This window comes from Carassius gibelio, chromosome B15 (genome assembly GCF_023724105.1).
Source record: "Carassius gibelio isolate Cgi1373 ecotype wild population from Czech Republic chromosome B15, carGib1.2-hapl.c, whole genome shotgun sequence".
Lineage (NCBI taxonomy): Eukaryota > Metazoa > Chordata > Actinopteri > Cypriniformes > Cyprinidae > Carassius > Carassius gibelio.
Window position 1 is genome coordinate 15,394,118 of NC_068410.1, and position 27,058 is coordinate 15,421,175.

Sequence of the window (27,058 nt, forward strand, 5' to 3'; positions counted from 1 at the left end):
CACACGCAGTCCGTTTATCAGGTGACGCGCGAGAGCGAACTTTTACTGTGTCCTTCCTCGAGACCGAGCTCATTCATTCATTCACACGCGATGGAGGGTGCTTTGCTTTGATTCTTTTTCACATTCATTCATTCAAAAAAAAAAAAAAAAGGCTCTGTTCTAGAGGGAAACTACTGCTGGATTTGTTTTGGGGAAGTAACGCTGATACAATCACAGACAGGTGAGTAACTCGTGTTGATCATTCCTCTGTTCGCTGGCGATTTAGGAAGCATCCGCGCTTGTAGCTATTACAGTATTATATCCAGAAATAAACACTGCGTCTTTTTTGCTAGTGGTCAAATAGCTGCGACGTTATAAATTCCTTTAATACATCCAATTTATTTACTTTCCGTGGTTAATAACAAGCTTCCTAAAACTGTTTAGCCCTAATTAAGAAACCCATACAACGAGTCTTCATTATAGAAAACTAAACTCTAAAGACCCTGTCCGGAAGTACTAAAGTCACATGCTGTTGACTAGACAACATTGCTAATTTTATTACTACCAGTCAAAAGCAAGATTTCAACATAATTATAGAATAAGGTGTACTTCTCCACCTCCTTGGTCACTAAACAATAAACCTCTGCATGTGCACGAAAATTGTTTCCTGTTTGTAAACATTCCACATCAGAATTCCAGGATCCAAAACTCACCAATTTCAAGACAGTCTGTCGCTTAGCAACCACATCAATGTACAGGTTCCAGACAGTCCCTTACACAAAATGGATTAAAAAATTATAATATTAAAAATAAAATATTTATTCATAAATATAATCTATATATAATAATATATACACTCACACATACAAGTTACAATAAATAATAATACTAATAATTAAATATGCTAATCAATTATTATTAATAATTATATTTAATTTTAAATAATATTTAAAATACATTTAAAATCCCATTTTAAAGTAGTTTCAGACATTCCAACCCTGTTATATTCTGTTGTGAATCAAAGAAAACAGACCACAAACAGTTGCTCATATTTTTAGATACTGAAATCCAAAGCGTCCTCTTGCAGCCTGTTGAAAAGAGATATATTGTCACACAGGCTGTGTAAATTGGTTTGGATTAGTCACCAGAGCTACTGTGTGCTTATGTAGTGAAGGTAAAGTGAACTCTGTCAGGTGCCTGCTTGCTCACACGGAGCTGTCTTTCCTGTCGGGGAGGGCTCATTCTGCTGAGTCAACATCAAGCTTCTCCCTGTCAGCACTTCTGACAGTAGGGCTGGAGTGTGAGAGGATTATTTTGTGGTTTCTATCTCGTTACTCTATCAGAACCAACAGATCCTAAATTCTGTGCATGTCAGTCGTGGTTCAACTGTCACCGTGGGTGTGTCTCAATATTCCAGGACTCCTTTTGTTTATATTCTTCACATTTGAATTATTGATGTCATAGCGGATAGTTGTGTAAGTCTCATATAAGTCCTGTATTCATCACGGCCATGCATCACTGAACATTCACTTGTGATTAATATTGATTATTTATGGCAATAAAAAGCAATTATTTTACCACATGTAGACATAACAGACTTTGTTTATTTGTTTAAATTGGTACAGCCTTTGGCACTGTTATGGCAATATAAAGTAAACAAATAAATCCACAATACATAATATTTATTTGTTTACATATATTTGTGTTGCAATGGCAACACAAATATATGTGCCCTTGACACTATTATGGTAATAAAAATAAGAAATCCACCATATCACATAACCTTTACTTATCTATTTATTTATTTATTTATTTTTTAAATGAATGCAGCATTTGATGCTGTTTTGGCAATATAAAGTAAGTAAATAAATCCAACATGTTCATGCATAACATTTATTTTGGTAAATTTAACATGCACAATGCATATTGTGATATGTATACATAAAGTTGTTATGGCAATGTAAAGTAATGAAATGTACCATTTACATACATAACAACATAATATACATAATATAAATTTATATATTGGAATAAATGGTAATACTTTAGAACAACTTCACTGACAAACTATTGACAAATAATGCTTAGCAGATCATTATTAAAAATATATTCACATAGCTAGAAATATGAGATAATGTGCTTGTTAATGTTTACTAATATACTTATTAAACATTACCTTACGATTAACAGATAATTAATGGAACTGACAAATGTCATTACATTTTCAATTCACACAATCATGCACTTTTTAAAAATCTTCAAAATGATTTTTACAGATGGTTTGCAATGAGTAAAAGCTTCATTAATTAGTAACAAATATTACATAATGCTTAATAGATCAGTAGTTAATGCTTTCAAATGTCATTAAACTTCATTAGTACCTTGATGTGTAGTCCTCTCAATTACAAAAGCTGTCCCAAAAATGACCTGAATTCATCCTATTTACACATCTTTACAAATCACTTTTTTAATTATTTGTTCATATTTTTGCCATAAGTTGCCAACTATTCATGATTTGTAATTTTTTACATTTATAAATGTTTACTAATCATTTGGTACCTTTATAGACACTTTCAGCTGTTGTAACAACATTTGTGTAAAGCGTGGTTAGTTAAGTTTATCTAAATGCTTGCTAAAGATATAACACATAAAACATTTTTATTTATAGCCTCAACACTTACAGTAGTTCTGCATTTCATTCATTAGTTGTGTCTCCCAAAAATGTGTATAATACACATGCTTTAAGACCTGGTGTCCTCTACAGTGGACGTGTGAAATGAATGTCCAGTTTAATAACAGAAGGTCATATTTTCATTTAAAGTTCAAAGAGAGTGAGTGGTCATGGTGAAACATCCAATCATTTGTTATCTCTGAAAAGCCCTGAACGTGCTCTGTACGGGACATCCAGACTTAAAACTGTGACATGTAACGTCTCAGAGTAATCGCTAAAACATAACCTCCTCAACAGAGGACAAAACTCCATAGCTGTCAGTCGGGCGGTTAATCGGGGAAAACAAATGCATTTTCCATGAATTCCATGTTTGTTTCTTTTTCAATTATGTGAAGATTTTTCTGCCACAGGCCTTCGTCCTTTGCCGAGGTTGGAGGTTTATGTTGAAGTCCAGTCTCCTCCCTCCCCTCACAGACGGGCAGCTGTTGCAGTGACTCAGTATCATGGAGGCGTGCAGCGGGACTGCAGCAGCGACATACAGCAGAGCTCCAACACCTCTGAGAGACGCATGCAGTCATGATCCCTGTGAAGGGTGAGTAACAGCCTGCGTACTTCACCTCTCAGTGTGCTTTGGCTGCTGCGGTGCTCGATTATGGTTAGATATGCCGTATAGCGTTTGTCTGCCTGCGTGCGCTTCTCTTGCAAGGTTAGATGAGGCATTTTCTTTACATTCGACTGAATCTCTGCATAATCAGGTGCAGTGCATGGTTTTTGCACACACAGGCATTTCGTGTGTCATGTGACCAGTCACCTTATTCTGTTTCTGAGACGGCATTTTTCAGCAGCACTGCATGCAGCAGATGTGAATTTGTCCCCTGAGGAGTAAATTATAGTGGGGATTTGTGTGCAACTGGTGCCCTACAGAGATGATAACAAGGAAAGAGTTAATTAATGAACGTGTTGTACATCCCAAAAGAAGCAGGCATGCTTTAACGTAATAGTCAGTGACATGACACATCTTTTATGCTATTTGTTAATTCATTCATTAAATATGTAATTCATACAAACAAAATAACAGGGTGATAACTGTTCTGATATCGTAATAAAGTATAAGTCTGATAAATTAAAATAGAATGTCTTGAGAGGAAAATCTTGAAATTAAGTACTACATTATGTACTGTTATTTTTTTTAAAATATATGCGGTATATATTTGACACCGCCCCCCCCAATTAAAATCACGCTATTCAATCAGTACATCAAAAAAAAAAGAAAAGAAAAAAAAGACCATTGCAGAGTAGACCTTCGTCAAGTAAAATATCAATAAAGTAAAATAGCACATAATTTGGCATTTTTATGGCAATGTTAATTTTTGATATTTATAAATTAACCATTTATGATATAAATAAAACAGAAAAATTTACCTTTTTTAAACTAATGATTAAGATTACATATATTAAAATTATTACTTTTTACTTAATTTATAACATGACACTTTAGTCATTCAGTGTAATTTTTTTTTCAGAAACATATTAAATTATAAATATCCTACATTTTCTTTTCTTTTCTTTTAAGAATATCCAAAGAATATCCAAATATCCTGTTCATTGGTTGACATGAGCAGCAGTTTTTCAAATGGCAACAGTCATGATAATTGCAATTATAATTTTGATCAAAATGATTAGCAGTTTAACCATTATAGTGTGCAGCATGACTAAATCTGACTAAAATGTCAACAATTTTAATTGACTAAACAGTAGACCAAATACATTGTCTAAATATTGACTAAACATGATACAAACTACTTCACCGTGAACACTCTCATTAATCATTGACCCATAGTTAGTTATTCAGAACTGCACCTGTGACTGTCATTTTTGCCACTTTCTTCCATGAACAGGATCAGGCATCATCGGTCAGTCTCACCGAGTGTGGGATGTTCTGGAACAAAATCACTGATTTTCATTTGTCTACTGAATGAACACTCCAGCCTTTTATTCCCATTCTAAAGGCTTCCCAATCCTTAAAGCTGTTCCAGCTCACCTTTCCTTACCCCAGTAGTGCATCATATTTCAAGTTACACTTCAGCCCTGTTCTTTGTTATTTAGGGTGGATTCATTTGTGACTGCCTGAGTGACTGATTGAAGCGATATCCTTGTGTATCACAAAACATACAATAGTGTGCTTTTAACTGCCACTAATCTGATCTTCTGTAACGTCTCCTTGTTTCGACCCTTTCGGCCATGTTCTTAGCTGCAGGGTGAACTGGGTAATGCACTCGACAATTTCTGAAATGGACAGATCATTTCATGATGTGATGTGAAATAGGAGATTTTACTTTTGGAGACTAGAAAGGAATGTAACTTTTGAGTATAATTCGTTATGATTGGCTTATAAAGTGTTATTTTCACACATAATAGGTTTGTGTAATGTTTAACTTCCACACATCCTGAACAGCTTTACTTACTGATTAAAGACATTATATAAGGTTCAATACCCTCATTAACAAATCCGTTTTTGTAATTTTCCTATATACAAGATCCTAACAGACACACTGAAAATGCACTGGGACCGGTGTGTGTTTGTTGAGCAGCTTTACTCTTGTGTTATTGACACAGTTCGGCCTTGGTGAACTTGTAGCTCATTGGTTGGTTATTTCTTCACCCGCGTAATGAGTGGTGCCTCTTAGCTTGGTTACTTTATTGTCTTCATGTCCTGCTTGATTAGGCAGCCAAAAGTGAGGAATAAAAAAAATAAAAAATAAAAAACTGTCATGCAGTGCTGAATTTTCATCAGCCATTACTCTAGTCTTGAGTGTCACATGATCTTTCAGAAATCATTATAATTTGCTGATTTATTCTCAGTGTGGAGACTGTTGTGTTGCTTAATATTTTATTGTAACCTGTGATACTTTTTTCTTTGATTCTTTGATGAATAAAAAGTTAAAAAGAACAGCATTTATTTAAAACAGAAATATTTTTAACAATATAAGAAATAATATAAGAAATATTTTTTTTTGCTTTAAATACTAGTGTATGTTGTTACACAAAATTTCTATTTTGAATAAACGGTTCTTTTTAAGTTTTTTTTTTTTTTTTTTTAGCAAGGAATTCTGAAAAAAAGTATCACAGGTCCCCCCAAAAATATTAACTGTTAAGATCGCAAATAAGGTCATTTTTTGGCCTGTTCCCTGTTGTTAGCCTTAGAAGGCCCTTTGAGGAGTTTTTTAAGAAGTTGACGACCCATGGTCACTAACTGATTTCATTGGTTGGAAAAGAGCAGCTTGAACTTTTTGCAAAACCACTTATTTTGTGTTCTACAGAAGAGTGGAACAGGTCCGAAACATTTTTGGGTGAACTATTCCTCTAAAACAATCCTAGCTCATTTCATTGGTGTAATTGCTTTCTGCGATGCGATGCCATGCAGGGGTATGTATGTATGTCATAGCATCAGCTTATTTCAACATACCCCTCTCTGATTCTCTTTTCTTTAAGGCCCCACCCAGAGGAGGATGAGGGGGAGGAAGATAGGAGCTTGCAGCCAGCAGAGACTGCAGGCTGGGAGGACGCCATTGCTGTTATGGTGCGTGTGCTGGCTTTATGTATGTCACGCTTCATGCGTTTAGAGTTCTGCGTAATCGTTTGTTTACATGTGTGTGTTCGTATATGCAGGCACGAGGAGTTCCGATGGTCCCTGAACTGCCTGCCGAATCTTCTCTGCGCTCATGTGCCAGCACGGCCAGCATGAAGGTCAAGAACGTCAAAAAGTAGGTGTTTATATGTTCAAGGGAAGAGTTCTTGGTTTAGTCTCTTCCAGACCCACGGAGCAGAATACTGATGAGCTCTTTTTGTTTTGCAGACTGTCCCTCACCAAAGGCCATTTTCCCAGGCTGGCGGAATGTGCCCACTTCCACTATGAGCATGTTGACTTTGGCTCTGTGCAGGTGAGGGTTTTATGGGAAATGCAGTCCTGCTGAGGGCCATGATCACTCAGGGTTGACGGGAATGTGTTAATTAGGCCCTTGGCTGTGGTCTTGGTTTCACTGGTGACAGATTATCCATCGTGTTGAAATTAGGGCTGTGGGTTTAAGTTACAAGTCATACACATTGGTCTCTGTCAGGTTACTTGCTAAACTACGGAAAACATCTTGGCTAGCTGTTTGGATTTCAACGGCATTGTTCCTCCCCAAGCTGTTATATTCATGCAAACGTCTTTTAACATTAACATTGTCCATTTCATCAGATAATGCCAATATTTGTAAACCGTTGACTCCTCTATTTTACCAGATTTTGTTGTTATGCTGTTGGGTTCCAGCAGAGAGCAGTAAATACCACTGAGCCCCTCCTCAGTCGTTGCTGTGTGTACAGTACACTGTTCTGAGAACCGAGGGTGTTGGTTTCGATGCATCATGATCAGAGTATGGCGTCATAACTGAGGAACAGGAAGTTTGCTCTCCCGTACTACAGCTCTGTGCTCTGCGCCTCCATCATCCTGTGCATTTCAGCTCTCAAGGTCGCACAGAATCCTGTTCTGTTAGATCGCATTCAGTCTCCTGAGCACGTCACACTGACACACTGTGAGAGGGGGGCTGGAGGAGTGCAGAGGCCAGATACTCTCCCGCTCGAAACTTGGCAGCTAAATAAGAAATTTGATGTTTCATGAGGAATGTCCTTTAGTTCTGTTTCTCTTTTGTTGCTTTCAAAGCTCATGAGCACATTTGAGCAGCTGACGGATACTATATCAATTAATGCGTAACAGATAACAGCAGTTTTTGTTGTTTAAAATTTTACATTTGAAAATACAGATGGATTTTATTTATTAATTTTTTTGTGGTGGATTTATGTAAACATGAATGTGTGTTTCAGGGGTAATAATACAGATAACTAAAATTACAACCACAACCATAAACTTGTTACTTAAAATAGAATAAATGCTAACTGAAATAAAATTGACTTATTTTATTTCTGATAGTTTCCAATGCAACATTTCTCATTTTCCTTCAGTTGTATATAATAAATTTAGTTGTAAATAACTAAAACTAAACCTAAAAATAAAAATGAATAAAACTACTTGAAAAAAAAACTAAGTAATTATTACTTAAACACACAACTAAATTAAACTAAAATGTCAAACAGAAAATTCAAATAAAGGCAGAAATTCTACAAATAAAATTAAATTACAAATATGAACAAAAACTATAATAGTATGATACTTAAAATAATGTGTGCTTTTTTGTGCAAATAAAAAAATAAATGAAATGTGAGACAGAAGCTTATTTCCCCCTCTGCTCCGATATCACACCACACAGAAACTCTTATTTTAGGTTTCAGTAATGTTAAATTCAAACTGAATAAGCATTTTATTTGGTGAAACATGAATATCTATCCTAAACCAAGTACAATACTTGTTTGCAGCTGACTCTGGTTCCATATTTTGAATACAATGCCTTAAATACATTTTGAATTGTAGTTTGTGTATCTGAATACGGTTTTATACCACTGTAGAATAACCTTGTCTGTGTTTAGTCCAAGAATAGGGTATTGAGTTAACATCCCTTCTGTGGCGTCTTTATGTAGACCTTTGTTGCATTCCCAGAGGTGGTGTGCATGTTCCACATTCCTCGGCTCAGGTTTACAGAGGAGCGTTCAGGATCCCTGCCTCCTCCCTATAGTGCAGAGAGAGATGGAGACAGATGAAGAACTGGGCCAAATTCAGTGATGCTGTAATGAGCTTTCACTGATCTGAGAACAGTCACCTTCGTCTCTATATGAGCAGCTGGTTGGGGCATTGATTAAGTCTGTGTGTTTTCCACTATAAATCGTCTCGGACAGAAGGGAGCTCTTGATCTTGAAATACTGATATTCAAGGTTGACCAACATCATGGTTTTGTAGTGAAACTGCAAGGCATCAAGTCAGTTTTACTGAAAACTAAAGATCATGAAGTCTTGTAGAATATGATATAGATGGATCTGGATTCAAGATTTATGCTTATGAAGTAGGTCAACGCTGGATTATGATTTATCATATTTTTGACTGAAGTGGAGTCTGATTAACTTTGCTCTCTAAGACTTTGGGCTCATCTCAAAAACATACAGTAGGAATAAACCTGGTATGCGTCTTTAAGAGAAGATGCATGACGTGAGTGAATTGCTGACAACCCTTGTGTAATTTATGGCACTGTAGATTAGCCGTGGAGAAAAGGTCAACTCATGAACACTGGGTTACTCTTTCTAGCTTTTAAGTAACTTGAGGAATTCCCTGGTGGATTATTGTTACTGAAAAAGCTTTTCTGCAATTTATTATACAAGTGGAATTTTAATCCACAGATTGTGTGACATAAAGCTGTGGCCTTTGACCTTTGGTGTCTGCTTTTTACCCATTTTCATCAACCGTTGGAAATACCAGACCAGGTGCTATAATCTTAAATGCGCTTATGTCTTTTATTCTGTATTGCAAGAAGTTTAGAGCTGATCTGGGATTTTCATAGATTCAGCTAAAGGAAAAAAAATTTGGCATGCTTTTTCCTGAGGAATTTTCCAAACCAGTGGTTAGGCAGAGTCTGTCATGGTAAAGTTACAAAGTGGCATTTTCTCCACAGCATTCACTGTTTTGAGGTTATCTGTTCTGTAAGTGAGTGTACTTCTTGAAGTTGTCAAAATAATATACTCCCCTCTCTTTCTCTTCTGGGAATATGAACCAAAAATATTGATGACTCATGGGAAGTTCCTAGTTGCAAAATCATAATTACAGTGTGAGTTTAAGTGGTTTTGGTCAGAGAAACATGGGCTCATTGGGCAGTTTGTATTTCTCATTTAAGTTTGTTTATCACATCCAGACAATGACAGGAAGTATTTTTGCACTATTAAACCAAAACTGCAATTTGTATTCTTTTTTTTTTAATTTTTAAATTAATATTTGTTATTTATATATATATATATATATATATATATATATATATATATATATATATATATATATAGACAGACACACACACACACACACAGACACATACACATATGTGTGTATACAGTACATATGTACGTATGTATATATGTATATATTTATGTATGTATGTGTGTGTGTATATATCAGTGGCGTCCAGTGGTGTTTTAAAATGCAGAGGCATTATATAATAATAATAATAATAATTAATATAATACAGGTGCATCTCAATAAATTAGAATGGTTTGGTGACAGAAACTTCAGTCTGTGTACACTGGATTTAATAAACAAGTTTCACAATTTGAGTTGAATTACTGAAATAAATGAACTTTTCCACAACATTCTAATTTATTGAGATGCATGCACCTGTGTGTGTGTGTGTGTGTGTGTGTGTGTGTGTGTGTGTGTTAGCTTCAGACATGACCTCCGTCAAGCGCTGATGCCGATACCCTGTGCGAATGTTTTTTTATTTATTTTTTATACATCATGTCCCGTCTTAATTTCCTGTTTCAGAAATATGTAAAAAAAAAAAGAAAGTCTTTAAATGTCATTGAAATGAAATGTTGAAAGGGAAATGTGAAATGGAAATGTTTTTTTTTATTGAGTTATCAAATACATTTTTCGTAAACAAAAACATCATCAGAGAGTGAGCCTGGAAATTGTAAATATTGGAAATTGTAATAATTTGGTGTAGAATTATTAGTTAAGCATAATAATGATGAATGATAATAATAATAATAATAATAACTAGATATGTACGTTTTAACACTAAGCTAATCTCTGTTAGCATGTGACTGTTCACTGCTAGCATGTGTAGCATATTGGAAGTCGTCTTTGCTAACATGAGTCAAAAGAGCCAAGTGCCATATCTTTACAAGATATAGGTTTTGCTAAATGGTTGCTAGGGTACTCTTTCTGGTTGTTAGGGAGTGGCTTGGCAGCTGCCAATTATGACATTCCAAAGGCTGCTTGTCAGTATGTATGATATAAACCAACCCCCATGCCACAAGTCAAAAGAGGCCACCTACTTGTCTCTACGATGTTCTGTTCCACAGATATACCTCTCACCTTTTTAATGGAAGTCTATGGGTTGGTTGCTAAGGCTCTGTAACTGGTTGCTAGGGCATGGGTAGGAAGTTGAAATGTCATCATTCATTGTCTGCTTGCTAGGCCGAATGAAATGAGCCAACCCCAAATCTCTACAATATTCTGATGCAGTGATATGATTATAGTTACTTTTGTAAAATAAGCAATTTTGGTAATATTTTGGGGTAACCATTAGATGCCTGATGTTAAAATCCCACAACCACTTTAAACACTGCTGCACTAAACTCCAAACAACATCCAAGATCGATGCACATGTCCTCCTGTTCTGAGGTCGGTATCTGAAAGCGCAGCTCTGTTCTGCATGGATTCAGAGGGAGGACCAACATCCAGCGCAGGGAGGGGCTAAGATGGTGGAGCGAGAGGGCGCTCCATTTCTATATTTGTCCTCTTCCTCAGTTCTAATTAGACACAGCATCATGCACATCCCTCTACTGCAGGAGATGAAGACGGGAAAAGGTCCGTGTCTCAGACAGGACGTGTTTTGACTGCAGCGCGCTGCTGATTTTCATTCTGCTGTGAATCAGGCCGTTTGTTTTCGATGAGCTGGGCTGACTGAGCACAGGCTGCTGGTCTGTGGGGGTGTGTGTGACGGGTTACTGCGTCTGCGTGCAGCAGCCGTGCAGAACATCAGCAGAGAGGCTTAATAAGGAAAGGCTCATGTGCAAGACTATAGGGAACTATCAGGTTGGATCTGTCAGAATCGGCCTGTGCATGTCGATAAGACGAGACCGAAGGCGTTTCAGTGAGTATCCATCCTATTTCATTAGGAGAGGAATAATTATATGGAAATGGTTGGCTGCTTTGTCATGGGGTTCTGCTGGCATACAGTGTAGTGTCAAAAACATACAAAAAATGTATATGTACTACACTGCATGACATATTTTGTGTGATGTTCTGTAGTTGCAATATTAGTCTTTTCCCTGCTGTACTTTAGAAATTGTGTAAGAGACTTTTTTTATAATTGTTTATTTTTGTCATCATATTACGTTTAATTTTTCTTACCTCATTGACAAGTTTGATTCACTAGATTTTGTCACATTTTTTCTACAACAAGAATAAGCTCGATTTAAGATATAATCTCTGAAAATGAGCCTTAATATTTTACACTGTTTTGCATTTCAAGTAAATCTACTTTAAGTTCATTTAATTTGTACTTATTTCTACTGGAAAATAAAACCAGAAAATGTTTTTTAAAATTATTGTTTGGCCATTTTTGTGTTTCGTAACCAGATTTATTGATCCACGTTTTAAATTCAAGCAGATGTATTAGGATGTAGGAATATATTAATGTTGACATTATTTTAATGGACTTGTGTCCAGTAATTTGTGCATGGGTGAAAGATGTTGATGTTTGATATTACTCTACTGAACTTCAGAGCCTAAGTAGGTCATTAAAGCTTGTCTTTTTCTGTTAGTTCTTTCTATAAATAATCGATGCTTTCATTTGTTTAATGCATCTTTGAAGTGGCTCAGCATTTTCTATCAATTAAAGGGATGCAGTTCTTGTCTTTGATGTGGAGGCTGATGTGTGTGTGTTGAATGATGCATGGGGAATCTGCATTTCTGAGATGATGCAGAGAAGTAAATTACAACAGACACTACAAAGGAGTTTGCCTTACTGGATGTTTAATTTGCAGATCGAATCCCCTGAATCACATCAGTTTTTGGGCTCATGGGTTGGCTTACATTTTCAGGGACAAGTAGATGTTGGGATGTTTTATAGAGGAGGAACATATAATGTTGGGCTCAACCAGCAGCTGTGGAAACTTCTGAGCACTGGAACTGCTACACTAGTGTTTTGGGAATTTTCCCTGATGTGTTGGCTTTGTGCTTTTGAGGGGTGGTGTACCTGCAGCCGTTTCTTCTTTCTGTGGTTTATAGATGTCTTGTTGTCTGTAGGTCAGTCATCAGGGCCTGCTGTTTTAGCAGCCTTTAAAAATCCATTGTCACGTTTCAGCTGTGCTACAACTGCTTTCCCAGCAGCAGGAGTGTGTCTGCATTTCTCTCATTCTCTCTCTGGAGCTGATGACCTTTCATCAAGCTTTTTATTTGCCATTTTTCATTTTTATGTTTTTATAGCATGATTTCAGCTATAATAAGTCAATTTCTTCTACTGTTTTCACATTTCTGTCTTTGCCCTGAATGTTTTACAGTCTTTGCATTTTGCTGAAAGTTTTTTAGTGCAGGCTAAATTTTGGATTTGAAGTGGTTAAAGAAGACAATGTTATTAGTATTTTTTTTTTTACTTTAGTATATTTGTTTTTCATATCAGATTTTTTTTTTTTACATTTAAATGCCATTATACAGTTGCCCAACAGATATTTAAAAACTTTTGATTGAAAATTCATGTTTGAATTTTGTATATATAGCATATAAATGTTTCTCACAACTTACTTACTCTTCTGTTTGTAATGACCAACTGCTCTTGAGGTGATTATTTAATAGATGCATGAAATCACTGATGCCTGAAATGTCACAATGCTTTTTTAAACTACATTTTAAGAAATATCTATTATTTATCATTAGAAACCTAAGCTGTCTTTTATAAAATATTTAGCTGTGTTGCTTAAAGGTTAAAAGTCAACATAAGATCAGCATTAATAAACAAAATCGAACCGAGAATAAGCCGAAATGATAATTTTATAGCCATGATAATATTTTGGTTAGTTTTTTTTTTTTTTTTTTTTTTTAAGCCGTGCACAATTTTGCAATTTTAAACTTTTGGTGCCACATGGAGCACTGTGATGTGTGGTTTATATGTAACAATGTTTATTGCTTTTATTGTCTCCCTTTGACATTATATTGTTCATTTGTTGTAGCATATATTACAGGCGAATGAAAGGATAGTGAAAATTCAGACTTGCTTTCTGTGTCTCTCCACAGCTGTCTTTATCTGAGGATCAGAACGACTTCACACACAATGGCCTGGACTTAAAGGAGTCAGTGTATCTGGTCCAGATCTGTTGCCAGGTAAGCTTGTTTCACAGAGTAATTTTCACATAGAACCTCTGTAGCCCTTTCTGTGTGACAGAGCAGAAGAAATCTCATCCCAGCATCACTGATTTGTTATGGCAACTGAGTACAAGCTAAGCCTTGGAAAAATGGTGAAGTTATAAAAAGACCTTTAAGAGCTTCAGATCAAACAGGCCGGCCAACCGCATGCAGTTTGGACAGCAATTTATCTGTTTCATGGAATGTTTCCGGGTTTAGGAAAAGACAGGATTTTAAAAGAGGATTTTGAGGCCAAGATGAAGACAAAACTGAAAATATAAATACTCTTGGTCCTGCATTTCTTACTAAAACAATGGGGCTCTGGGAGGGTTTTTACAGTCGTCCACAGAATTTCTAAAAATATGAATTAAAAGGCAGTTTTTGTGCTTCTAAAAGCTGAAAGGATTTAGAAGAGTCCCGCTGTGCTGTTTCTGAACCGTTTGTTCCACCACTGGAGCAAATCTCATTGTTTTACAGTTATATGAAATCTGCAAACCACAGACATAAGCTACTGAATTCAGCCTCCTTAACCAAACACTGGGTGTTATGATGCTACCATGCAATGAAAGAACCAAAGATGTATAAACCAAAAGAGAGTTTACGATTCTGCTATAGGCTTAGACTACAGTGGACATATCCTAGTAGATATTGTTTACATATTGAAACAAAAATGCATAGAAAAACCATGAAATTTTACATCATTTATTCTTTTTTGATTTATTTTATAATGTAATTTAGTACATCGATGGCAGAGCTTTTTAAATTTTCAGCATCATTACTGTCAGTCTTCAGTGTCACTTTATCCTTCAGAAATCATGCTGATCTGCTGATTTGCTGCTCAAGAAACATTTCTTTCTATTATCAATGTTTTCTAACTTTGTCAACCTTGAGAAGTTGAACTGCTTAATGTTTTTTCAGGATTCATTTATGAAGGACAAACTAACAGCATTTATTTGAAATATTTAACAATGCCTTTACTGTCACTTTTGACCAGTTTAGTGAGGCCTTGCTGAATTAGTTTCTTGCTAAAAAATGTTTAAAGCCGAAAGTCAGTCTAACTCTCTCTTCTTGATTAAGAATGACTGATCTTCTACATTCACTCTCATTGCTTTTCATGTGTCTTAGGGTCGTAAGTGGACAGTGAGGCGTTCATACAAAGAGTTTCGTGTTCTCGACAAGCATCTTCACCTCTGTATCTATGATAGAAGATTCTCTCAGCTTCCTGAGCTGCCCCGATTAGACATCCTGAAGGACAAACCCGAGGTTGGTTCACCACACACACATATATTGACTGTCTACATGTATCCTTGGTGAAGGCAGTCCCAGTGTAGTGAAAATTCATTAAATGCGCTGCACACATCTGAATATTTGGGTTGAACTGTTCCGCAAACAGTGTTGTAAATACAACTTAACCACTGATTTCTAGTTGTATCCTCATGTGGATGGATGGACAAACTAGTTTCGCTTTCACAACGAAATGCACAGTGTCTCCACAACTTGGCGCTGATGGAAACAGAGAATACCAAAGTTACTCCGCCTTTCTTTGCTTAAGCATGGTTGTGTAAATCTTCCCATGCAGTGACTTAAATGTGGGATCATTAGAACGAGGCGTTTTAGGTAAGCGTGGTTGACTCTTAACTTTATAAAGAAATCTCTTTGGATTTGAGACTTTAGTCTTTGCAACTTTAAAGATCTTATAACTTGTAACACTCCAAAGAGAAAGGAAAAAATTAAATGGCATCATATGACCCCTTTAAGTAGTACTCAAATTACATAATTTGCAACACTTCATGGGAGTTCATTTGGTGCAATTCGCTTATTTAGATTCTTCCTTGCAGAATCATGGGTAATGTAGTTTTTCCACCATGCGTTATTAAACCTGATTCAAATAATGCAGGCTGATGGCTTCAACAAAAGCATATACCATCGATTAACAACTTCAAAGCTCATAGTAGGCCTGTCTTTAAAAGATTATTGTCAAAAATCACTTTCCCTATGAAGAAAATAAATGTAATTTTTCCTTCTGGAGCCCACCTCCTGCAATATTTGTGTGTTGTGCATATATTGCAGAAAATCTATATATTTCCATAGCATCACTGTTGAAGAGTAATTAGCTGGTGAAGTGGATTTACTTATTGTAGAGTTCACAAAAGTTATCATGAGCATCGTAATGTTTGAAGATGTCATAACAAATAGCAGTAAAGCGGAATTCATACAATTCATATATTTGTAAAATCTTACCTTCACACTGTGGAAATACAAACTGGAAGACATAAAACAGAAAAGTGGTGGAGCTACATATTGCGTAGTTAGCTTAGCAACATGCTAACATCAAACTCACACATGCTTCCTGTACAGAGATGTATGTGTCACACTGTGTTGCTGCCTATATAGATCATATTAAATCACTGTTTTGAGGGTCATTTCAGTTAGATTGCTCCCTAACTGATGAAAGTACAGTAGATGGCTGTGGATAGCGCACAACAAGGCCACCCGCTAGGCTTTAGAACCAAGCTATTGTGTTGGATCAAAGGCTTATATCTCAAAGCAAGCACATTGAGAGTGTTGAAAAGTGTCTTTTTGTTTATTATCCCTGCTCGGTCTCTGTTCTTTCTCTACAGACACTTTCCCAGATGCTTACTGCATATATTTCCCGTCTCTCAGCCATCGCTGATAACAAGATCAACTGCGGGCCAGCACTCACATGGATGGAGGTATTGATGTCACTCCTGATTTTTAACCTACACTACACCTGAATGCTTCCTGTGGCTGCCTGCCCAAATCCTGCCTTTTTAATATATAGACACGATTGGCAGTGAATTGACCATGGTGTTTAACAAAAGAGGTGTGTTTGCCACCTTTGCTTTAACAAAAGTAAATTGCTCACAGTGTCTCATAAAACACAATCCCACTTTAGGACAGACTTCAGACTTAGTGTATAAAACAACAGTTCACACCCACTTTTTATATGCAGTTAGTCATTAACAAGGATAAGAGACACCTGACTTTACTTGTCTCGGCGTGCTCAGTCGCATGGGTTTGCTCTTTCCCAGCATATTGTGTGTGTTTCACACTGATGTTGCACCTTTCGAGTCATCGTTAAAGGAAATATGAAGTCATTGCATACAGTAAGGTGATGTTTTATTGGTTGCTGAATATATGCATGTGTTCATATATTTGATTCGTTTTTCTTCACTCTCCTAGATTGATAACAAAGGGAATCACCTGCTGGTTCATGACGAATCCTCTATTAATGTTCCCGCTGTAGCTGCGGCCCATGTCATAAAGCGATATATCGCCCAAGCAGCAGACGAACTGTCTTTTGAGGTATATACATATAATTTTTTATTTAGTTGCATAATATTTTTGGATTTGCCGTTAGTAACTGAAACTTAATTTCTCTTCAAAAGGTTGGAGACATAGTTTCAGTGATTGATATGCCTCCTAAAGAAGACACTGGCTGGTGGAGGGGCAAACATGGATTTCAAGTATGCTGTCTTTTTTATTTTATTTTATTTTATGAGTTTCATGAAAAAGCCTGTATGTGTTGGAAACTGTCACCACTTTGCTTTACATCTGAAACTTGTTTTTGCAGCTTTTATGTCACATCTGAGACAAAACATCGACTCATTACAGTCATATTACTCCATTGCTGATAAGGGAGGAATTTTAGTGGTGATAAATGTGTCATAGAGTAATTGCTACTGATATGCAGGATCATATTGTGCTGCAGCAAGATTGTAAATTTTATGTACAGAGGGATTCACAGACGTATTCACAGCTGTGTCTTTAAGAAATTTTAGACCGTTTAAAGAGTACGCCTAATTATGATAATTTAGCCCTTGTTGAAATGAAGTGAGCTATGTAGCATTCAGTCAGTCTATTATTTTTCCATTCACAGGTGGGATTTTTTCCGTCTGAATGTGTGGAATTAATTAGTGAGAAAATACCCTCAAATGTTACCAACTCTTTGGCCAAACCAGGTACACTTTTAATTTTTTTTCTTAGTATTTTATAATACTAAGACTTTGTTTGAAGGCATAAGAAAACATTTCCCCCCTATATCAGTTTTCTGTTATAGGTTTATAATTTATTCAGTTTCAAATGAAATTTTAAGTCAGCCTTAGCATATTTAGAGGTACGGTTTGTTACAAGTTGGCAGCGTTGATTTAAAAGTTATTTTCATTTTCTGTAGTGTCTAAGAAGCATGGCAAGCTGATCACATTTCTGCGCACGTTCGTGAAGTCGCGTCCCACCAAGCAGAAGCTGAAACAACGAGGTATCCTGAAAGAGAGAGTGTTCGGCTGTGACCTTGGAGAGCATTTGCTTAACTCGGGCCATGATGGTGAGAGGAGAGAGAGACGTTAGGGGATGCTTATTGCATCTAAATATTTCATTGAAATGTTCTTGTGTAATTTAAAAGTGCAGATTTAATGTGTTGCTCCAACAGTTCCACAGGTCATCAGAAGCTGCACTGAGTTTATTGAGAAACATGGAGTCGTGGACGGAATTTACCGCTTATCTGGGATTTCGTCAAACATTCAGAAACTGAGGTGAGGTTTATTCATTGTTCATGCCTGGACAGTTCATAGAAATTAAAATGCACTACTGTTCAAAGGTTTGGTGTCTGTATAATAAGTGTAAGTGTGTTATGTTTACCAAAGCTGCATTTATTTGAAAATATTTAGTATTGCATTAAAAAAAGAAAAATTATTCAATTTGTATATATATATAATTAAAATGTCATTAATTCAGTAGAAATTTCAGCATCATTACTCAAGTCTTCACTGTCACATGATCCTTCAGAAATAATTCTAATATGCTGATTTGCTGCACAATAAATATTTCTTATTATTATCAATGTTGAAAACAGTTGTGCTAAATATTTTCCTGGAAACCATTATATTTTTATTTTATTTTGTTTTATTTTCTTTCTTTTTTTTCTTTTTTTCAGGTTTTTAGTCAAATATAGATATAAAATGATCAGGCTCAAGTAAAATTGCATTACCCTCTTGTATCTATAGGCACGAGTTTGACTCGGAGCATGTTCCAGATCTTACTAAGGACAACTACGTCCAGGACATTCATTCAGTGGGATCACTGTGCAAACTCTACTTCCGGGAGCTGCCCAACCCACTGTTGACCTACCAGCTCTATGAGAAATTCTCAGTAAGCATCGAACCACTTCCACACGGAAACTCTAATGTTCTGTAGCTGTGGAGCACCAGTATTGGAACACAGAGGTGATGCTTTGGCTTATTTTCCCAGGATGCTGTATCAGCAGCCACTGAAGAGGAGAGGCTGGTCAAAGTCCATGATGTCATACAGCAGCTTCCTCCACCACACTACAGGTTAGATGAGCGCACAGCATCCTCTACAGATGACAAAGAGAAGTGCAGTTTTCTCTTCTTTTCATCAGATGATCACATCATTCTTGTGTGTTCTCAGGTGTTGGGTTAATATGTGACATATAATGTAAATGTGTGTTTCTGTTTAGATTTAAAGTGATGGTTTACCCCCAAATTAAAGTTATGTCATCATTAGCTTACTCATTTAAAACCTATTTGACTTTAGTTTTTCTGTGTAGCACAGATGTTTTGAAGAACGATATTTTTTGTTAATACAAAGTCAGTGGAAACCACTAACCAGTGGTTATTTTGGACAACAATGTTCTTTCACAAAAGAAACACAGTCTTAAAGATTTAGATTGACAAGGGAGTATGACAATTTTTATGTTTGGGTGAAATGTGCCATTAATACATAATGAAATCTTTGTCTTAATGCTTTGTTCCCAGGACTCTCGAGTTCCTCATGAGACATTTATCCTGCATGGGAACTTACAGTGCCGTCACCAACATGCACTACAAAAATCTTGCAATCGTCTGGGCTCCAAATCTTCTCCGGTAACTTTGTTTTAACCAGATTGTCCGTAAAGACGCGATTTGTGTCAAAAATGTTGCACTAATTCCTTGTTCCTCAATTGTTGCAGGTCTAAACAGATTGAGTCGGCGTGTTTCAGCGGCACCTCTGCTTTCATGGAAGTGCGTGTTCAGTCGGTCGTTGTAGAGTTCATCCTTAATCACGTCGACGTTCTGTTCAGTCCCAAACTCAGCACTCTGATCCGTCACAGCACAGGTGAGAAATGAGCCTCTGCAGTTCTCTTCCCACCAGAATTGATTTTTAGATGAAGCTCTACTAATGAGGATTTTAAATGAGCTCATAACTCTAACCTGAATACACAGGCCACACTACTTTAGCTCGACCCAAGTCTCTACTGGTGAGCTCTCCATCCACCAAGCTGCTTTCTCTAGAGGAAGCCCAGGCCCGGACTCAAGCCCAGCTCATCTCTCCGGTGTCTCCGGACAGCAAGTATATTGATGTGGGAGAGGGGCCTGCAGCACTGCAGGGCAAGTTCCACACCGTCATCGACTTCCCTTCTGAGAGGTCTGTCAGTGTGGACTGGTTTTAGTATTTACTATTTTCATCATTTAGAAAAAATGTGCATGTGAGGTAGTAACCGGTTACTGTTGCTGGTAAATATAGGAAAAAAGGCTCCACCAAGGCGAAGAAGTCTCCTGTGGGAAACTTGTTTTCCTTCTTTAATATGGGAAAGTCCTCTGCTACTGCCAAGCCCAAACTCCACCGTCATCCCAGTGAACCCAATGAGATGAAAACCACTCCCCTTCCAGGTACAGCTTTGACTCTCCTCCTTAATATCAACCTGTATTCATTTCAAATCCTAGTGAGCTGCCTAACCTAGAATGCATTTTAGTTATAATTTTCACATTATACACAATGCCCCCCCAAAAAAAGAGGGAACTGTTCATTAGAAAGAACTATTTTCCAAACTGTTTTTACTGTAATTGTATAATAATGTGAAATATAATTTATTCCTGTGATGGAAAAATCTAATTTTCAGCATCATTATTCTGGTCTTCAACATCACGTGATCCTCAGAAATCATTCTTATATGCTGATGTGGTCCTCAAGTAACATTTCTTCAACGTTGAAAACAGTTGTTCTGCTTAAAATGAAAATTCTGTCATTTAATACTTGCCTTCATGTCTTTCCAAACCTGTAAGATTTTTGTTCATCCTTGGAACACAAATTAAGATGTGTTCCAGTGTGATCCCTCCATAGACAGCAATGCAATTGAAATGTTCAAGGCACAGAACCGTAGTAAGGACATCGTTTAAATGGTACATGTGACATCTGGAGTTCAACCGTAATTGTGCAAAGCAACGAGAATACTTTATATCTGTAAAAAAATGAAAAGAATGATTTTATTCAACAATTCTTCTCCACCGAATCACAAAAGTATTCTCATAGCGTTGTAAAATTACGATCGAATCACTGATGTCACATGGACTGTTTTTAAGATGTCCTTACTGCATTTCTGGACCTGGGAATATTTCAGTTGTTTTGCTGTCTATGGAGGGTCAGAAAGCTCTCAGATTTAATCAAAAATATCATAATTTGTATTCTGAAGATGAACAAAGGTCTTACGCATTTGGAAAGACATGAGGGTGAGTAATAATTAATGACAGAATTTTCATTTTAGCGTGAACTATCCCTTTAATGTTATGAAATATATTTTTCCGGATTCTTTGATGAACAGAAAGCTCAAAAGAACAGCATTTTATTTTTAGTAGAAACCTTTTGTAGGAATATAAAGGTTTTAACTGATACTTTTGATCATCTTAATGCATCCTTGCTGAATAAAAGTATTAATTACCTAAAAAAAATAGGTGGAAGAGGAGACAGTGGAACACTACGATCTGCTAAAAGTGAAGAATCTCTGTCCTCTTCACATAACATTGAGGGTAAAAATCATGTTTCGCTTTTTTCCATTTCCATACTTAAATGTGTTATAAGCTTTTTTTTTATACCACTCACAGCTGCCACATAACACTGAAGTATGCTTCCTGATATATCACATCTGTTTCTGTGACTTAATGTGTCTCCGTTTTTTGCTGACATGCTATTGTTATGTGTGATTTAGGAGAAAAGGCAACCTCACAGAACCTTTTTAATACAAGCTGTTTTACAGTTGTTACTCATCCATAGGCTGATCTCTGATGTTTTGACTCAGGTGGATCAAATTTATATCGTCCACGTCGACCACTCTCCACCAGTGATGCTTTATCAATCTCCTTCAATGAGGAGCTGCTGGACAGCAGACTGACTGGAGATTCTCGCTCCAGTCTCAGAGACCACAAGAAGGACACGGTTTCCTCTTTCTCTTGTGTGCCAGCTCTTATATCTCCACCTCACCCTGCAGCAGATGCTGAGTTTATAGGCATAGCCACCTTAGACATAGACCCATTGGCCTTTCAGTCCACACAGCTGGTTGATCCCACTGTACCTGACAGTAAGAAAAGAGGTAGTCGAAGGAAGGTGGGGAGCAGCCATACAGAGTCGGAGACTTCAGACAAAGTCACAAGTCCCTCCCAGGAACCTGATCTTATCCCACTGCGCTCTGAAGATGCAAATCACAAACCCTCTGAAGTGCCAGTCACCTTAAATAATCTGGAACTGGGCACCTCTAAGACTGGCCATGAGAGCACTGGAAAGAGCTCAGTGGCAAAGAGTAATACTGTGTCCTGCCCTTCTGACATTATGGCCCTCGTGAAAAAGCCCAGTGTGTCCACAAAAGGTGGTGAAGGCCATCAGCGTTCTGCAAGCTTTTGCAAAGCAGAAAGTAGATCTACAGAAGTCAAGGAGCACAGAAGAGCTGACTCAGGTCAGCACCATTCTTGTATTCATACATTTAATGAAATTATCAATATGTTCCACTACAAGTGTCATCCACAAAAACTGCCTAACACAACACTTACACTCATTATTTTGTTTACTCTCCTTAAAACAGTTACAGAATGTGTTAAGCTGTTAATTACAAAAGAAAAAAAATAAGAACCTCAACTATTTTTACAGCCCTAATATTTTTTCGCAATGTTTTACTTTTTGTTATATTAGTTTAACAAGACAAAATCAAAACTTCTCCCCGCAGCCAGCTTAAGGGTATGAATACCCTTTGTTAGGAATGTTTGCAAGAGAAAACATTCTAACAACAGCCAGATTTCCATTACAGATTTGTGCAAATCTTTTACAATATTTTATAAATGTCAATAAAAACCTATTGTGAATTGATGATGATTCCATTACCCAGTAATAATTAATAAAACATATTTTTTTCCTCTTGCGATAAGTCATGGCAAGGGATGTTGGTAGGTTTAAGTATATTGCAGACACTGCACTAGCTATTATTTTTAATCAAAGGAGATGTATGAATGCATTTTAAGGGAAGCTGCAAGGTAGAATTATAAGATGAAGGAAATGTTCGTGGAGCTGCGGCAAAAGTGTCATCAAGGGACTATCACGACAGAACAACAACAACAAAAATCAAAATGCTGGTGAATGATAGCAGAAGCGCTTCAGCAATGTTTACACTCTTTTTTTTTCGTAAGGCAGATGCTAGTTCCGCCTTCTCTCTGACATCACACGTGTTGTTAAAGACGACATGCAATGAATGGTTGGGAAGCAACATGTAGTCTGAGATGTTTCTTGTCCATGACTCAACAAGGGGGAGTCAAACTCATGCAATCTGACACAGTGATTATCATGACCGACAAAAAATATTGTCTAGTCTGAACCCGGCCTAATACACCACAGACCTGTGCAGTGTAAATAAGGGGTTATCTAAGCATTAATGGCAAGGAAAGCCCTTAATACTTGAAAGCAACCATGTATGAGATGTGTCTTGGTGTTTATAGTACATTTAAAGAATGATCATGTGACTTACATACAGTATGCCAGGTGACCAAATGCAGAAAAATCTATTACCATTAGAGTTTTGTGATATATTCCTTTTTCTAATTTCCTGAAAAACCATGTGCCTGTGAAAACTTTTTTTTTTTTTTTTTTTTTTTGATATTTGGGAGTTTTTGCGAAATTGACATATTTCCATTAGGCATATATTCATTTTGAAATTTTCAGGTTGCACTATTTGAATGGTAATGAATCGTGGCTAATGTTACCTAAACTAGCATTTTCCTTAAAGCAATATGCTGGGATAGAGACTAATAATGTCAATGAGATCAAACTAACAATCTTAGTTAAGTTAGTATTTTACCTAAAGGAATATGTTTAGCACAGGATATCTGTAAGAAAAAAACTGAAAATTAACCATGCATTTAACCACATATTTAAGTTGTATTTTAGCTATGTGTTCCTCTGTTTATAAGTATTTTGGTTTGTTTTTCTTCATCTAGGTGCAGTGACATTTGAATGCACGCCTGGGTTGGTGAGGTCTGTGTCTCTCATAACTCCCCAGCCAGCAGTAAAGAGTGCTGCTCGTATGCTAGCTCTAGCACTAGCTGAATCTGCCCAACAGGCCACTCGACTCAGCAAACGTGGGAGCTCTGAACCTCCCACACCTATTTCTCCAGTTCATCATCAGAACCCACTCTTCACACTTCAATTTCCTCCTCCTCTACAGACGTCCTCTGATAGAGAGGAACGATATGTTTCTAACAGGACCTTCCCAGATCCATCAAGCACCATGTCTACTGAGAGCCACACAGATGCCGGCAGCCTACGCAGCACCTGTGCCTGCCATGGCAGTGAGAGTGGACTCAGCTTCTCTGATGGCTGTGATGCACCAGCTGGTGGCCAGTGTGCCCATGTGCCCTCTCAGGGTTTCTGTCCTCGCAGAAATCCAGCGATTCAGCAGGCTTCGGGGAGCCACACAACAATGAGAGATAACATCCGCCATGTTGGAGTTGGTACAGATGGAGGTGGATCAAGCATTGATGCCGAGATGGAACTACGTGGAAGTTTACAACCAACTCCTTCAGAGAGATACTCTTCCTTGGATAGTCATTCAGCCATTGAAGCACTGCAAAACAAGCAGGCTGCTAATGCTGCCAACTTTCGAGCCATATTGGCAGAAACGTCCATGCCTGCCTCAGTGCATGAAGTTCTTCCACAAGCTCCAAGTACTCCACCGAGTGTGGTGTATCAGTACAAACCAAGAGACCAAAGGTCTGCTTACTCCCAACAGTGGTCAAGTCCAGTTGGGCAAAGCACCCCTTATTATCAGCCTGATGATGGTTGTCCCCATCCCAAAGTTCTCTCAAGAAGCTACTGCAATACCCTTGCGCCACGATCCCTGCACCAGTCCATTAAATATAAAGGTCAAAGGGAAGACTACTCAGTCAGTCTCTATAAACATGGAGGACCAAGGTATCCGCCATTAGATGGAGCCTCCGTCTACCCCACTATTCGCAGGGTGCGTTCAGTGCACACTCCACCAGAGGACAAGTTTTTCTTCCTTCAGCGTCAAGGCAGCCAGAGCAAACCTTATCAAAAACCACCACCAACCGACATCCAGCAAGTGCGAGCTTACTTTGAAGATGGGAAGGTTCGGTACAGGTACAGCCCCTATTCAGAGGCTCGATACAGTCAATACCGAGAGAACAGTCATGGATCTTACACGCTAAGCAAACTGCCTTCTCACTCATCAAAGGTGATGGGTAGTACCGAGAACTACCACAAGCCTCTACGCAACCTCCCAGTGAACAACGATTCTGATTTCATGACCAGAGATGCTGGTCTCCAGCCAAGAATGAAGAACCCTTCTCTTTACGAGGTTTCTAATTCTGGTTTATCTGATCGACATTTCAGTCAGTCCATTAGGCAAGAAAACACAGCCAAAGAAAGGCCGTTTGGTCCAGTTGTGTCCCAGCCCCATCTTGTAAGAGGCGACCACCAGTGCCAAGAAACAATGCACACTAGGAGCAGGTCAAACTCTGGGAAGGAGATGCTGATTTCAACTGAAGGGGCTGATGGGAAGTACAGGGTGACCATGGTGTCACATTACTCACCAGAGCACCCACTTTCTGAGCCTGATATGCCTGTGCCCTCAAAGTCAGACAGGCATGGCGGTGGGCATGGAGCCAAATCGGCTTTTATAATGAAGCAGAGTCGATCCATGCACAACTATCCTCAACACAGGCTAGAGTCCACAGCACTGCCACGCAACCTGACCCTACATAAGGAATACAGCTGCCCTGACTTCAAACATACAGGGTCTAGCGATAGTTTTGGTCTTGCAAACCGCAACCAGGACAGGCTGATGTATAAGACTCTAAGCAACCCTAAAGAAGACTACCGGTACGTTTGTGCAATAAGCAGGGACCCTCAGAGGTCTAAGAGATCGCAGAGTGTCAAAACACGCCATCCATCTGGTCAAGCGAAAATGACTCTGGAGCGGGATCACAGATTGTCGTTTTCTTCCCAAAGCAGGACAAGAACTCATAGTATGTATGTGCCATCTCACTCTGACTATTCCGAAAGCTATGTATCCCTACATCCAAAAGTCCCTAAGGCCAGCCGAACTAGATCGGGTGTTTTCCGAAACTACGGCTGCATGCCACTTCATAGTAACAGACTGTACACCACAGCTGTGGGCCACACAGGTTTTCATCAGACAGAGCTCAGACCCGAGATGCAGATTTATGCCGAATAACAGATTTTTAATAAATAAATACCTAAAACAAATTAACCAGAATTTTATGACCTCTGCAGGGCAGTGGTTTTCTATTGTTAATCAGATAATATAATATTTAAAAAATATGTTTTATTTGTTCACGGAAGGGTGTCTTTCACTGTATGCACTGCATACTCTATATATTACAGTTCAAACAACTTAAGTAGACACTGCTTAAATAAGGAAGTTCACTCACATAATATGGCATTTGGTTATTATGGCTACTCTGATTGATTTGTTAAAGTGTGTTCTGTTAGTTGTGTCATTTTGTTACTAGAGGTCAGAGGTCAAAAATACTCAAAATATGATGAGAAAAATTAACAAAGGCTTTTCGAATGTATCATAGGTGCAATATATAGGAGCCATTGCCTTGTGTTTTTGGCTGAAGAGTATACGTTTTTGATGTATTACCATGACTGTGGAATCAAACAGTTATATATGTCAGTGACATCAGCGTATATGGTCTGAATAACCATGAAAGTTCATAATCTAACCCACCCCCCCCCGAGAAGTTTTTACCTCTGCATTTATAAATCATGCACTTTATAACAATGGGCGCTTTAGACATGATGAGTTTTCATTTTATTTAATCATGTTCATTGAGTCAAAGATGTGGGTGAGCTTTCATCTCACCCACCGTTCATTTGAATGGCAGTAAGCATTACATGGTAACTTATGGAGTGTATGATGTTCTGATCAACTGCTATTTTAGTTTTTACCAAGCATGTACTGTTATCTATTTAAGTTGATTCTGTGCATTTAAAAAAAAAAAATGTGTTTACTTTGTTTTACTATCATTAAAGTTATTTATTAAAAATCA

General features: G+C 37.6%; 1 protein-coding gene across 6 annotated transcripts; it reads left to right on the forward strand.

The window, feature by feature from the left end:
• On the forward strand, positions 1 to 27,058 carry LOC127972878 (rho GTPase-activating protein 32-like). Of its 6 annotated transcripts, none has more exons than XM_052576783.1 (22): positions 40 to 220; positions 3,046 to 3,242; positions 6,143 to 6,230; positions 6,320 to 6,414; positions 6,507 to 6,591; positions 13,581 to 13,667; positions 14,814 to 14,951; positions 16,310 to 16,402; positions 16,893 to 17,015; positions 17,099 to 17,176; positions 17,590 to 17,671; positions 17,884 to 18,033; positions 18,139 to 18,241; positions 18,713 to 18,857; positions 18,957 to 19,039; positions 19,484 to 19,591; positions 19,678 to 19,823; positions 19,931 to 20,132; positions 20,232 to 20,377; positions 21,437 to 21,511; positions 21,781 to 22,431; positions 23,960 to 27,058. In XM_052576783.1, the coding sequence occupies exons 2-22, from the start codon at positions 3,154 to 3,156 to the stop codon at positions 26,215 to 26,217; spliced, it is 5,025 nt and encodes a 1,674-aa protein (XP_052432743.1). In that variant the 5' UTR covers positions 40 to 220; positions 3,046 to 3,153; the 3' UTR covers positions 26,218 to 27,058. The 6 variants fall into 6 exon arrangements, with proteins under 6 accessions (XP_052432747.1, XP_052432743.1, XP_052432742.1 ...); XM_052576782.1 differs by having other exon boundaries at positions 3,061 to 3,242; XM_052576784.1 differs by having other exon boundaries at positions 3,125 to 3,242.

What these genes read in the sequence shown, in the direction of transcription:
- LOC127972878 (XM_052576783.1), top strand. Translation starts at nt 3,154, where the DNA reads ATGGAGGCGTGCAGCGGGACTGCAGCAGCGACATACAGCAGAGCTCCA. An exon ending in GGGGCAAACATGGATTTCAA is followed by an intron (nt 17,177 to 17,589) that starts GTATGCTGTCTT and finishes TTCCATTCACAG; the next exon opens with GTGGGATTTTTTCCGTCTGA. An exon ending in CTCTTCACATAACATTGAGG is followed by an intron (nt 21,512 to 21,780) that starts GTAAAAATCATG and finishes GTTTTGACTCAG; the next exon opens with GTGGATCAAATTTATATCGT.